The 12,600-nt window shown below is 38.0% G+C and overlaps 1 protein-coding gene across 15 annotated transcripts in view; it reads left to right on the plus strand.

The window, feature by feature from the left end:
* Positions 1-12,600, plus strand: part of LOC138763717 (3',5'-cyclic-AMP phosphodiesterase 4B-like) — a 687,345-nt gene that overhangs the window by 657,705 nt on the left and 17,040 nt on the right. For all 15 annotated transcript variants that reach the window (XM_069938355.1, XM_069938353.1, XM_069938364.1 and 12 more), the window contains 3 exons: positions 7,368-7,546; positions 10,041-10,139; positions 10,328-10,492. In XM_069938355.1, coding sequence (XP_069794456.1) covers positions 7,368-7,546; positions 10,041-10,139; positions 10,328-10,492 — 443 coding nt within the window. The remainder of the gene's footprint in view (positions 1-7,367; positions 7,547-10,040; positions 10,140-10,327; positions 10,493-12,600) is intronic.

A 12,600-nucleotide genomic window follows, 5' to 3' on the forward strand; every position in this document is an offset into this window, starting at 1 on the left:
TTTTGACTAAAGTAGTGAATCAATGCAATGTTTCCTTCAGAAACAAGGTTCAATTCTTTCACTGATCTAATCAATACGAATATACCATGACTCTCCAGCATTTAAGCTGGAGTATTTGCTCAGGTTCGAGCTCACACATGATGCATGAACCCAATGAAGTATTTTGTCATGGGTGTAAGGGAGCAAGGATAACAACAAGGTGCTACACTATTTTAATTATTTATTTGCTCAGGGCGGGGAGGGGTGAATGAATAATGGTTCGAATTGCATTTACTTGAATTGTTGCAAACATTTCTGAATGTCGTGGCGATAGAGCAGCTTTGAACAAACTTGATAAATTTGACAACCATATTTGGGCAGAGGTTGTTCTGGCCCACATATGATTTTCATTTATGTGGTACAAGTCCCTTGTGCTTTGCAACAGTCTCGATTTGTTCAAGAGACAGTCTATAAAATCCTGGTTATGGTGTTTTAGGAATAATGTAATAACATTAGAGAATGTGCAGATGAAATTTAAGGATGTTTCCAGAACTAATACATTTAAGATGAGCTCTGCCAGGCTGGGGTCTGAGGAAACTATAAAACTGAGTGAAGCTTTGAAAGAATGAGCAAAGAAGATCAGAGAAAGCAACAATTACAGTTCAGAGATCTAAAAAAGTAGTAGGGTCTGGAGGTCATAATGGTGGATTCAGTCATTACATTTTAACCTGTACCTGCGAGTGTTGTAACTTAAAGGGCAATGTTGGGAAGTATGATTAGTCTAACTCTTTCTTATTGGGCAACCATTTCCTGTTACTTAAATATCCCTGATTGTGCAATGTGATAGAGACCAAACCAAATGGCTTGAAATAAAACAGAAAATGTTTTTGTATCTGCAGGGAGAGAGAAATGGAATTAATGTTAGGAATCACAGACCTCTGATCAGAAGAAAAAAAATTAGAAAAAAGACATGTTTTAAGTTGCAATCCTGTTTTTATTTTAAATTTACAGTGCCTGCATTTTTATTTCTTTTTGCTGATCTACATCTTGAATCGCTGTCAGTAGAACTAATGCATTATAGCCCAGCTTGTGTATACTTTTATCAAATGCATCTCTCAAAGGAGTGACAGATGAAACACCAGGGTTGTACCTACTTCATTGTTTCCATGGAAAACAGGATTTAATCGTCTCATATCCCATCTTTTAAACTCAAACACCTGGCCCTTTGTGTATTCTTACAACAAAACTGCATTTGAAATTGATTTGTTTTTCAAATTCTCCTCCATCAATCCTCAAACATCGCTCAGTTACAACTTGTTAATGTACCTTTTAAATATGGATTTCCTTCTTGGCTCTCCAATTTTCTCCTTATCTTTCCTGAAGGGTGCACCTTCCAAAAAAGAACATCCTTCCAGTTTTACTGTGTAATGTCTGCTTACCAAGTACTGATGGTGATAGTTTAGATTTGGCACTGTTGTAATTCAGTCTGATGAAGATCTGTGACTGCTCATTTAAAAGATGATGGAGTTCTGCTGAGACAATGTCATTAACCTTTTTGCAGCTGCTCGCCATCAGCACCCAATTTGTCAAGGAAGTTTTTGAATGGTGAAGCCCTTCACTGATAGTACAGGGTGAAAAAACATCCATTAATGTCAGTTTGATAAGATGTTTGTGAATAATACTTCTGTAATGTTCAGCTTCAATGCAACCAAGTTTGGCTTAATTGCTTTCTTTGGCAAGGGCTTTTAATTAAGTTGGGTGTGTTGAGATGTAAACCTTATGAAATCTGGTGCACAAATTATCCTAGATGATTAAACCCCTTATCATCAAAAAATATAATGATCTGTCATCTTAATAGTTGAAGACAAACCACAGTGGGATATTATCAATTCTGCTGCTCAATGCAAAATTCACACACTCAGAAAAAGTATCCTACATGGAAATAGGATTGTGAGATTTAATATGAAAGTAAAGGTTCCATTATTGTCATGTAATACAGTTAGAACATGATGGTTCGGGTCCAAAACAATCAGATCGCGAAAAAAGCTGGGCCTTGCTAAATCGGGGTTTAACTACTATGTACAATATCGATCGCGGCAGCACTCAACCCCCCCCCCCCCCCACTGTTCACAGCAGCACTCCTCACCACCACCCCCTGTCTGCAGCAGCCCCACCACCCACCCCCCCAGTTCATGGCAGCACTCCCCACCACGCCCCCCGTTCACAGCAGCATTCCCCACAACCCCCTCCCCTTCATCAATGCGATGAATTCCTCACCAAGATAAACATTATGGTATTTACCTTAATCCAAGGGTTCTCAACCTTTTTCTTTCCACTCACATACCACGTTAAGTAATCCCTATGCCATCGGTGCTCTGTGATTAATTACTTAAGGTCGTATGTGGGTAGAAAGAAAAACATTGAAAACCACTGCTTCAATTATACCTCATTGACTCGTTATGTGCACGGTTTCATATCTCCAAAGGAAATGGGCCAATGACAATTTTTCTCAAGCAAAATATTTCAGTAACAATTGGGTCTAGAGCAGTGATTCTCAACCTTTCCTTCCCACTCACATACCACCTTAAGCAATTAATAACAGAGCACCAATGGCATAGGGATTACTTAACGTGGTATGTGAGTGGAAAGAAAAAGGTTGAAAACCTTAATCATTTAGACGTGCCACTTCTAAACATCTACTGTGCCACAGGATGGTCATCCCTGGTACTGCATCTTTTATAATGGGCTTGCTTAAAGTCCTATCTCAAAGAATGGAACATGAGCATTAAGGAGTCCAATTACTCATCACGTTATATCTGAATTTGCATTAAATTGGGCTTGTTAAATTAGTGTACTACATTTAGAATGTAACATACATGAAATTCTTTAACTTTTGTCTGCCATAAGGCAGACAGAGAATCGCCACTTTGTCCAGCGCCTGCACCTACAGCACCTGGTATTCCTAATCTGTCTCCCCTCCTGTGCCTGCTTAGTTTCTGAGATCAGACAATCAGACATCCCAACTGAAAATTCCATCAGAAGAGGAGGTCCCCAATAAAATTATGTGTCTGCTTCAATCCCCAGTCTTCAGGGCTTCATTATGAATGTTGATGACATCAGGAATTTTACCTTGATTTACCTTTGTCATTTGTTTTAGATTTTTTTTCTTCAATTACCAAATTTCAGATTTTCTTTTAAGTACATCAAATCCAGTTTTTATGCAAGTTCTGAGAAAAACATAATATTCATTGTTGAAATGAGTCCCAACACATGCCTCATCCACACCAATTATTGAACATTGGGGAAGGTAAACAAGTCAAGTTTATTGTCATCTGAATGTATAAGTACAACCCAATGAAACCATGTTCTCTGATCCTCGGTGCAAAAACACGCAGACATACAACCAGCTATAACACACATACAGACAAATAATACATACGCAGAACAAGTATTATATCTATAAAAAATCTTGTTGATTACAAACAAGAGTTGGTGTGAGTCGTTCCTTTGATCATTCACCCTTCTCACTGCCCATGGAAAGAAACTGTTCCTCAGCCTGGTGATGCTAGTTCTGATATTCCTGTATCTCTTCCCCAATGGAAGAAGCTGAAAGATGCTTTGTGCAGGGTGGAAGGGGTCCTCAATGATTTAGCGTGCCCTCTTCAGTTCATGTCGATTGGCGGATGAGGTGGAGGGAGACTCCAGTGATCCTCTCTGCCTCACTTATGATCCTGTGGATTGATCTCTTATCCACTTCTCCGCAGCAACCGAACCACACCACAATGTTTATTCCAACAGGATCCTTGTATGAAACTGTTAATGTTTCTCATTACTGATAAATTGTTTCGGAAAGGTTGGTAACTCAAGTCTCTGCTTTGTAGAGGCAGCACTGTGGGTTTTATTTTTTACAGCTTCTCAAGATCCTGATGGGCAAGAGAGGTTCTGGATAGCTCATACTGAATCCTGCCCTCATTATAAAATAGCAAGCAGTGGGAGCTGTTCATGATTTGTGTTTCTTAGCCTTTGGGCATGCAAGTCAAATTTATCACTCTGTCACCATGCTGGGTGAGATCACACAATAATCATATGAAACACTGGTCTGAACTGTGATGCCGTCAAATCTAGAATAGCAAGCTGATGGCAAAGAATAACTGCTTAGCAGAGTATGAGAGACCAGTTGATGCCCGTGCAAATTTACATCAGTAGTCTACATTTAAAACAAAAAATAATTAGAAACAGGAGAACATATATTTCAATGACATTAAATCTCTTTAAAATGGTTAGGAAATTTGAAATGAACAGAATTATTTGTTATTATCACGTCTACTCTGATTCAGTGAAAAACATTGTTTTGTGTGCTCTCCAGGCAAACCTACCCAAACATTAGAAAAACAGGTAGTTAAAAAAAATACAGAATACAGTGTTACAGAGAAAAATTCAATTAAAACCATGCAAGGCTATGATGAGGTAGGTTTGTGGAATCAAGAGAGAAATCATCTTTTATAATATGAGAGTCTGATATCAGTGGGAAAGAAGTTATCCTTGAATTGGTGGTTTTCCACTTCTGCCCAAAGATACAAGAGTCTGAAAACATGAACCACCAGAGTTAACCAGGAGGAGGCTGGTTTACGCAATGGTCTGATAGTTCAAAGCACCTTGCAATTTCTGTCTTGGACAGAACAATTCCCATACATCCGGATAGGATACTTTCTATGGTGCATCTATAAAAATTGGTAAGAATCAAATTGGTAAGGCCAAATTTCCTTGGCCTCCTGAGGAAGTAGAGGTGTTCGTATACGTCCTTGGCCATGGTGTCATTGTGGTTGAATGAGGACAAATTATTGATGATATTTCCACCTAGGAACTTAAAGCTCTGAACCAGCATTGATAGGACTGTGGACACCACCATACTGCCTGAAGTCCATGACCAGGTTTTTTTGTTTTGCTGACTTTGAGGGAGAGCTCCTTGATGAGACCAATCATATTATTAAAGGAACAAGATGACAAGTTTAAGATAAGATTTTAGAGTGTATAATGAGCCGTGATTGTCCAAATTCCTTTCTTAACTAAATTATGTGCACTGAGAAAAGTCTGAAATTCCTCAAGCTGACTTAGGGCCCACTATTATTCTCAGGGAGCTTGTAAACATGCCTCCATCTTTAGTATTCATCTCCTCCATTGGGTTTTTCTTCTGAAGATAAAGCAAGAATTGTGGCTAATTTTGAGGAAATAAAAAAGGATCTAGAATGGGTGGATTGGGATAAATTGTTTTTGGGCAAGAATGTGCGAGGTAAGTGGAGAACTTTCAAAGATGAAATTTTGAGAGGACAGAGTTTGTATGTTCCTGTCAGGATTAAAGGCAAGGTTAGAAAACTTAGGGAACCTTGGTTTTCAAGGGTTATTGGGGAACTGGTTTGGAAGAAGAGAGAGGGGTATAGCAGGTATTGGCGACATGGAGTAAATAAGGTGCTTAAGGATTTTTTTTTTAAATGCAAGAAAAACCTCAAGAAAGAAATCAGGAAGGCAAAAAAAGACACAAGGTTTCTTTGGTAGACAATGTGAAGGAAAATTCTAAGGGTTTTCTACAGGTACATTTAGAGCAAAAGGATAGTAAAGGGACAGAATTGGTCCCCTTGAAGATCAGAGTGGTCAGCTTTGTATTGAGCCAAGAGGTGGAAGAGATCTTAAATATTTTTTCATCAGTATTCACTCAGGAAAAGAGCACAGAGTCATGGGAAGTAAGGAAAACAAGCAGTGAGCTCATGGAACCTATACAGATTAAAGAGGAGGAGGTGCTTGCTTTCTTAAAGCAAATCAGGGTGGATAAATTCCCAGGGCCTGACAAGGGAGGCTAATGTAGAAATTTTGGGGGCTCTGGAAGAAATATTTAAAACATTCCTAGCCATAGATATAGTGCAAGAGGATTGGAGGGTAGCTCATATTCCTTAAAAAAGGCTTCAAAAATAACCCTGGAAATTATAGGCCAGTGAGCCTGATATTGGGAGTAGGTAAATTATTGGAAAGTATTCTAAGAGATAGGATATTCAATTACTCGAATAGCCAGAGAATGATTAGGGATAGTCAACATGGCTTTGTGCATGGTTGGTCATGTTTAACCAATCTTATAGAGTTTTGCTAAGAAATTATCAGGAAAGTTGATGAAGGCTGTAGATGTTGTCTACATGAACTTTAGTAAGGCCTTTGACAAGGTCCCACATGGGAGGTTTGTCAGAAAGGTTCAGACCATAGGTATTCATGCTGAAGTAGTGAATTATATTTGACAATGGATGGATGGGAGAAGCCAGAGAGTAGTCATGATTGTTTCTCAGACTGGAGGCCTGTAACTAGTCATGTGCCTCAGGGATCAGTGCTGGGACCAAAGTTGTTTGTCATCTATATCAATGATCTGGATGATAATGTAGTAAATTGGATCAGCAAATTTGGAGGTGACACTAAGGTTGGAGGCATTGTGGATGGAAAAGAATGTTTTCAAAGCTTGCAGAGGAATCTGGACCAGCTGGAAAAATGGAATGAAAAATGGCAGCTGGAATGTAAATGTGAGGCATTGCAGTTTGGAAGAACAAAACAAGAAAGGACATATACAGTGAATGGTAGGGCACTGAGGAGTGCAGCAGAATAGAAAAATCTTGGAATACAGATACATAATTCACTGAAAGTGGCATCAGATGTAGATAGGGTAATACAGAAAGAATTTGGCCCAGTGGTCATCATAAATCAAAGTTTTAGGATGTGTTGTAAAGTTGTGAAAGACATTAGTGAAGCCAAATTTGCAGTTTTGATCACCTAACTACAAGAAAGATATAAATAAGATAGAAAGAGTGCAGAGAAGATTCACTGGGGTGTTGTCTGGACTTCAGGAACTGAGTTGTAAGGAAAGGCTTATCAGGTTAGGACTTTATTCCCTAGAGCATAAAAGAGTGAGGGGAGATTTGATAGAGATTTAAAATTATGAGGGGGATAGACAGAGTAGATGTAGATAGGTTTTTTTTTCCACTGAGAGTAGCTGAAATACAAACCAGTGAACCTGGATTCAAAGTGAAAGGGGAAAAACTTTTGGTGAACATGAGGGGAACTTTTTCACACAGAGAGTGGTGGGAGTATGGAACAAGCTTTCAGCTGAAATGGTGAATGTGGGCTCAGTCTTAACATTTAAGATGAATTTGGACAGGTATATGGATAGGAGAGGTATGGAGGCCTATGGACGAAGTGCAGATCAGTGGAACTAGGCAAAAAAAAAGAATGGTTCAGCAGAGACTAGAAGAACTGAAAGGGCCTGTTTCTGTATTGCAGTGTTCTATGGTTCTAATTTTTATTTTAAAATTTCCAATATATTTCAAGGTGTCATATTTTCTACTCTCTCATGACAGACAAGCAGAATGATGTGGAGATGCCATCACCCACACAGAAAGAGAGAGACAAGAAGAAAAAGCAACAACTCATGACACAGATTAGCGGAGTGAAAAAATTGATGCACAGTTCCAGCCTCACGCACTCGGGCATCCCTCGATTTGCTGTCAAAACAGACTTGGAAGATTGTCTTTCCAAGGTACAAAGCAAGCTTCGATATGCAGTTTTATAACCGGAACGTAAGGAAAAGTTTTAGCAGTTTTCTGTTTCACCCATGAGTGGGATCTTAGCTGATCTGTGTCCAATTTAGAGTCATGAAGTTATACAGCATGGAAACAGGACCTTCAGCCCAACTCATCTATGCTCATTTACCAGACATCTTTATCTACAAACAGCCTCTAACTTTATCTGCCAGGGCCAAAACCATTTAATATTTTTAATTAGCAGAAGTAAAATAATCATTTTTTGTTTAGTATGAGTTGGTTAGCAACAAAGCCAGCTGCTGGTTCCTGTCAGAAGTACAATTGGCTCAGCATCAATTACTATTTGCAGGAGAGCTTCAAACTTCTATCCATTTGTGTATAGAAATATTTCCAAATTTTACTTTTGAAGGCAGCTTCTAAAGTTTGAACTATATTGGCAGATTCCCTCACTCATGGAAAGATTTTACCTCTGCTTATTCTGTTAGTTTCTTTTATTATCTTGCAGTATTTGATCAGATTGCCTTGTAGTTGTCTAAATTTAAGATAATACAACCTCACAAGATAGTGTCCCTCATTAGAACGTGCCCAACAAGTTCATGAATCATTGTGGTAAATCCACGCAGGACCCCCCCCCCCCCCCCCCCAAGACTGCTCCCAACCACTCACAATGCACCAAGTCAAGGCTGTGTGTTGCTGAAGCATTACTTCTACCTCTTCTGAATGTGAAGGTCAGCATTCCATTAACTTTTGTTTCCATTTTTGTAACCTATTCAGTAAATTTTAATTATTTCTGTACACATCACTTTGAATGACCACACTTCCTGGATAGCCAATATTTAGAAAATACTCAATATGAGTAATCTCACATTTGCTTATATTAAACCTCACCACTGCAGTCTTAAATATTCATGTAACTATTCATGTTTCATTTTGTAGCTTTATGCTTTCATTTACACTGAGAAAAATGGCACTTAGGTTTATATTAATGGAAAATTTGGGTTTGTCGCTCTCTATCCCGTCACCCACTCTGTTATCTCTATCACTAGTAAGAGATACTTCTTCCTTTCTCTGAACTAGGCAAGTACATGGAACCAGAGGGGAGCGAGTATCCCTCCTGTATCTTGCTCCCTAGGCAAGGCTCGGCAAAATGTCAATAAAACTTTTGACAGTTGCAGACCATCATAGTTAAACCTGATTATATCCCAGCCAAGCATTTAAGCACCACTGAATGAACAAAAAGAACGTAGAGAGGCTCAGTGGGTCAGACAGCATCCATGGAGGAAAATGGCCAGTCATTATTTTGGGTGAGAGCCTTTATCAAGACTGCAGTCGACATCTCGGGTCAGGACTCAATAAAGGGTCCTGCCCCAAAATGTTGACTGACACTACTGGATCTGAGATGTCCCTTCACTTTGTTCGCTTAAGATTCCCTCATCTGCAGTTCTTGTGTTTCTCAAAGCAAACACCATGTTGCAGCAACTGTTCCCTCATAGTAATCTAAAGTAAGAATCTTGTTTTATTTTTCCCCTTAATCTTTTTAACCAAAACTCACCATTAATTTAGATTAGATGAATTCAGAATGAACTGAAGAATTATTAGTCTACTTCGCTCAATTTTAGTTTTATTTTTTTTTTTAAATCAACCTACAAATGAGTAAATGGCTTCTTTTATAAGGTATCACTATGAGAATAATGGGAAAGTTGCAAACAAAAAATTGCTGGCCACTGTTTATTCTGAGTCATTTTCATTTATTCTGAAGTCATATTCCCACATCAAACTTCTGATACGAGTCCACATTTTCTGAAACCATGCTATTTCTGGGCCAGTGCTTGAAAGCCTGTCTGTCAGTTTGTTTGTTGTCTTTTAAAGTAAGGTTAAGGAAGGCTAAAAGGTATTTTTGATATGAGGTTTAACTTTTTTTTAACTCATGGGGCAGTGAGGGGGCAGGGGAGGAGGTGAACAGACATAACTGCTGTTGTTACTTGAAGGAAAGACTATTAAACTCTCAATAGCAGGAGAAATGGGTTGCAGAATTTATAGAGGCAGTGTGGGTGGTACTGTTTAAAAATGATCAGGAAATTCCTTTTTATTTCAGTTCCTGACCAATCCAAATCAGCTAATCCAATCAGACCAACAATGGGAGCATAACAGTTCACCTCAGCAGCTCAATAAGTACAGAAAAAGTCCAATTTAGATCACTATGCAAGTTCTCCTACCCATGAGTTTGGGGCAGGAGTGAATAAAGAATTTCTCATTCCTGTTCTTCCCGATCACACACAACAGTCACAATATCTATTCATTTAAAAAATCCAAGACTTGTGTCAGCATCAAAACAAGCATTTTCTTTATTTCTTTTTATTTAAATCCATTAGCAGACATTGGATAAAAACTGTAGAATGCTGTACCGAAATGCAATATTGCAACATGGTTTTAATAAGTATTCCATATACTTGGTATCCTTGCTATATTTCATTTTCCTTGTCTTTGCAGGAGTTGGATGACCTGAACAAATGGGGACTTAACATATTTAAAGTGGCAGAGTTTTCGAATAATCGACCACTCACCTGCATCATGTACACCATCTTTCAGGTCAGTGAGGTCAAATGAGCAGAGAATGCAGAATATTTCTGGTTAAATTGTCACTGCCATTGAAGACATTTCAACATTGGTTAACAAAGAAAAAGTCATTTTCTGCACAAGAAAAGGTTCGGTGAACTGCAGCCCGCTCTGATTCTAAATTCATTTTAACATGATGCGTAATTTGCATTTGTCACTAGGAAAGGGATCTGCTGAAAACATTTAGGATCCCCGTGGACACATTTGTTACATACATCATGACACTGGAAGATCACTACCACGGGGACGTAGCTTACCACAATAGTCTGCATGCTGCTGATGTTGCACAGTCAACGCACATTCTCCTTTCAACACCGGCACTAGATGTAAGTACAACTTAAAGAACAAATAATGAAGAGTTTGTCTTTGTATTGACTCCATTATAATCGATGAGCATCCAAAGTGATTTGCAGATGATTATTATTTTTGAAGTGAAACATAGAGAATCGCAACTGAAGCATTTTATTTCCCAATCCTCTCATCCCCTACCAAATTCTCAGCATGTTGCATTCCACAAGTATTACACATTTTCTTCTGATAATTATTTCCAATCTACAAACAGCTTCACCTCCTATGATCATTGAGCTTTTTGTCCTTAGCTCAGCATCACCTAACCATTACTTGTTAATTCTTCACAAAGGGTATCAGCTTCGCCTAATGTAAAGTCAGAACTCCCCATATTCTCTAATCTTTCAGAGCTTGAAGAGGGATCTGCTCCATCTGGAAAAGTGGGTTGCAACATGGCAGATGGAATTTAATGCAGACAAGTCTGAGGTGTAGCATTTTTGGAAAGGTGTGTCAAGGTAGGACCTACATTAAATGACAGCGTGCAGTAAAACAGAAGGATCTGGGAATACCATATAGAATGGAAAAATGATAACAAATTCAAAGGAAAGGTACTATGAGCTAGGGGAAAGAGCCCACAAGGTCCTCTCCTGGCAGATGAAATCAGAGCAAGACTCGAGAACAATAAATGCAATTAAACCAAACACTGGCAGGATTTCCTATAAGCCAAAGAACATAAATGAAGCTTTTAAGCAATTTTATATGAAGTTATATGAATTTCAATCAGTGTGGGATTTGAACAAAATAGAGTTTTAATTGGACCTTCTAAATTTGAGATAAGGGAAGCATTGTTATCCTTGCAAGTTAATAACTCCCTGGAAGAAGATGGGTTCCCACCCAGAATTTATGAAGAATTTAAAGATTTATTGATACCTCAATACTAGATCAAGCAGTGGCAATCGTACTCTCCTGGAGTCCTTCTCAGTAGCAATTATTACAGTGATTCCCAAAAAAAAAAGATAGGGATCCATTGAAACTCTTATTTTATAGGCCCATATCACTATTGAATACAGACAATAAGATCATTGCTAAAGCTCTGGCAAATAGATTGGCAGTATATTTGACTAATAAATGTAGATCAGATAGGTTTCATACAAAAGAGGCAGTCTGTGGACAATGTTAGCAGACTGGTCAGCATTATTCATCTGGCACAAACAATGGATGAATTGAGTGTTGCTCTGGTCCTAGATGTGGAAAAAGCTTTCAATAGACTGGAATGGGACTATTTAAAGTTTTGGCAAAATTTGGACTAGGAGAGATATTTATTAATTGGGTTAAAGCCTCTATATTATGAGCTTAAGGTGAAAGTAATCACTAATGATCAAATTTCATCAGAGTTCCTATTGTCTAGATCTAGTAGGACAAGGTTGTCCATTATCTCCAGCCATTTTCATTTTGGCTATTGAACCATTACCGGAATCATTACCGCCAAGATCCAGACATAAAAGTCCTCAGGGTTAACCAAGAAGAACATAAAATCAATCTATTTGTTGATAATGTTCTGATATATCTGACAGACCCAGCAAATTTATTTTAAAAATTGCAGTCTAAATTGGAATTTTTCTCGGGCCATAAAGTTAATTGAGATATAAGTGAAGTTATGCTACTTACGGGTGGGGATTATGATCATGTTAAAAGGGATTCAATTAAGTGGCCACTTAATGGGATATAATATTTTGGCATTAAGATAGATAATAACTTGCAAGATTTATATAAATGGATAACTCTTCCAATTACTTTGATTGGGTCAATTATATTAAAATTAATATTTAATTCCACAATGATTCTTTCAGAATTTAAATAAATATATTAGGAATTTTCTGTGGAAGGATAAGTTTTCTAGAGTCTCTAATGATAAATCAACATATGAACTAGGAGGATTAAAGCTCCCAGACTTTGAAAAAATATTATTGGACAACCTAAATAAAGTTCATCGCCTCCCTCTTTGATGGAGGATACAAGTCATCTTGGGTAAAATTAGAACTGCATAAGGTTGGTTTGAAGATATTAGAAAATGTTATATGTAAATGGAATTCTAAATTACTATCTGGTCCTAAGGAAACCCCCTTACTAAAACTTATTTACAAAT

Source organism: Narcine bancroftii, chromosome 5 (assembly GCF_036971445.1).
Source record: "Narcine bancroftii isolate sNarBan1 chromosome 5, sNarBan1.hap1, whole genome shotgun sequence".
Lineage (NCBI taxonomy): Eukaryota > Metazoa > Chordata > Chondrichthyes > Torpediniformes > Narcinidae > Narcine > Narcine bancroftii.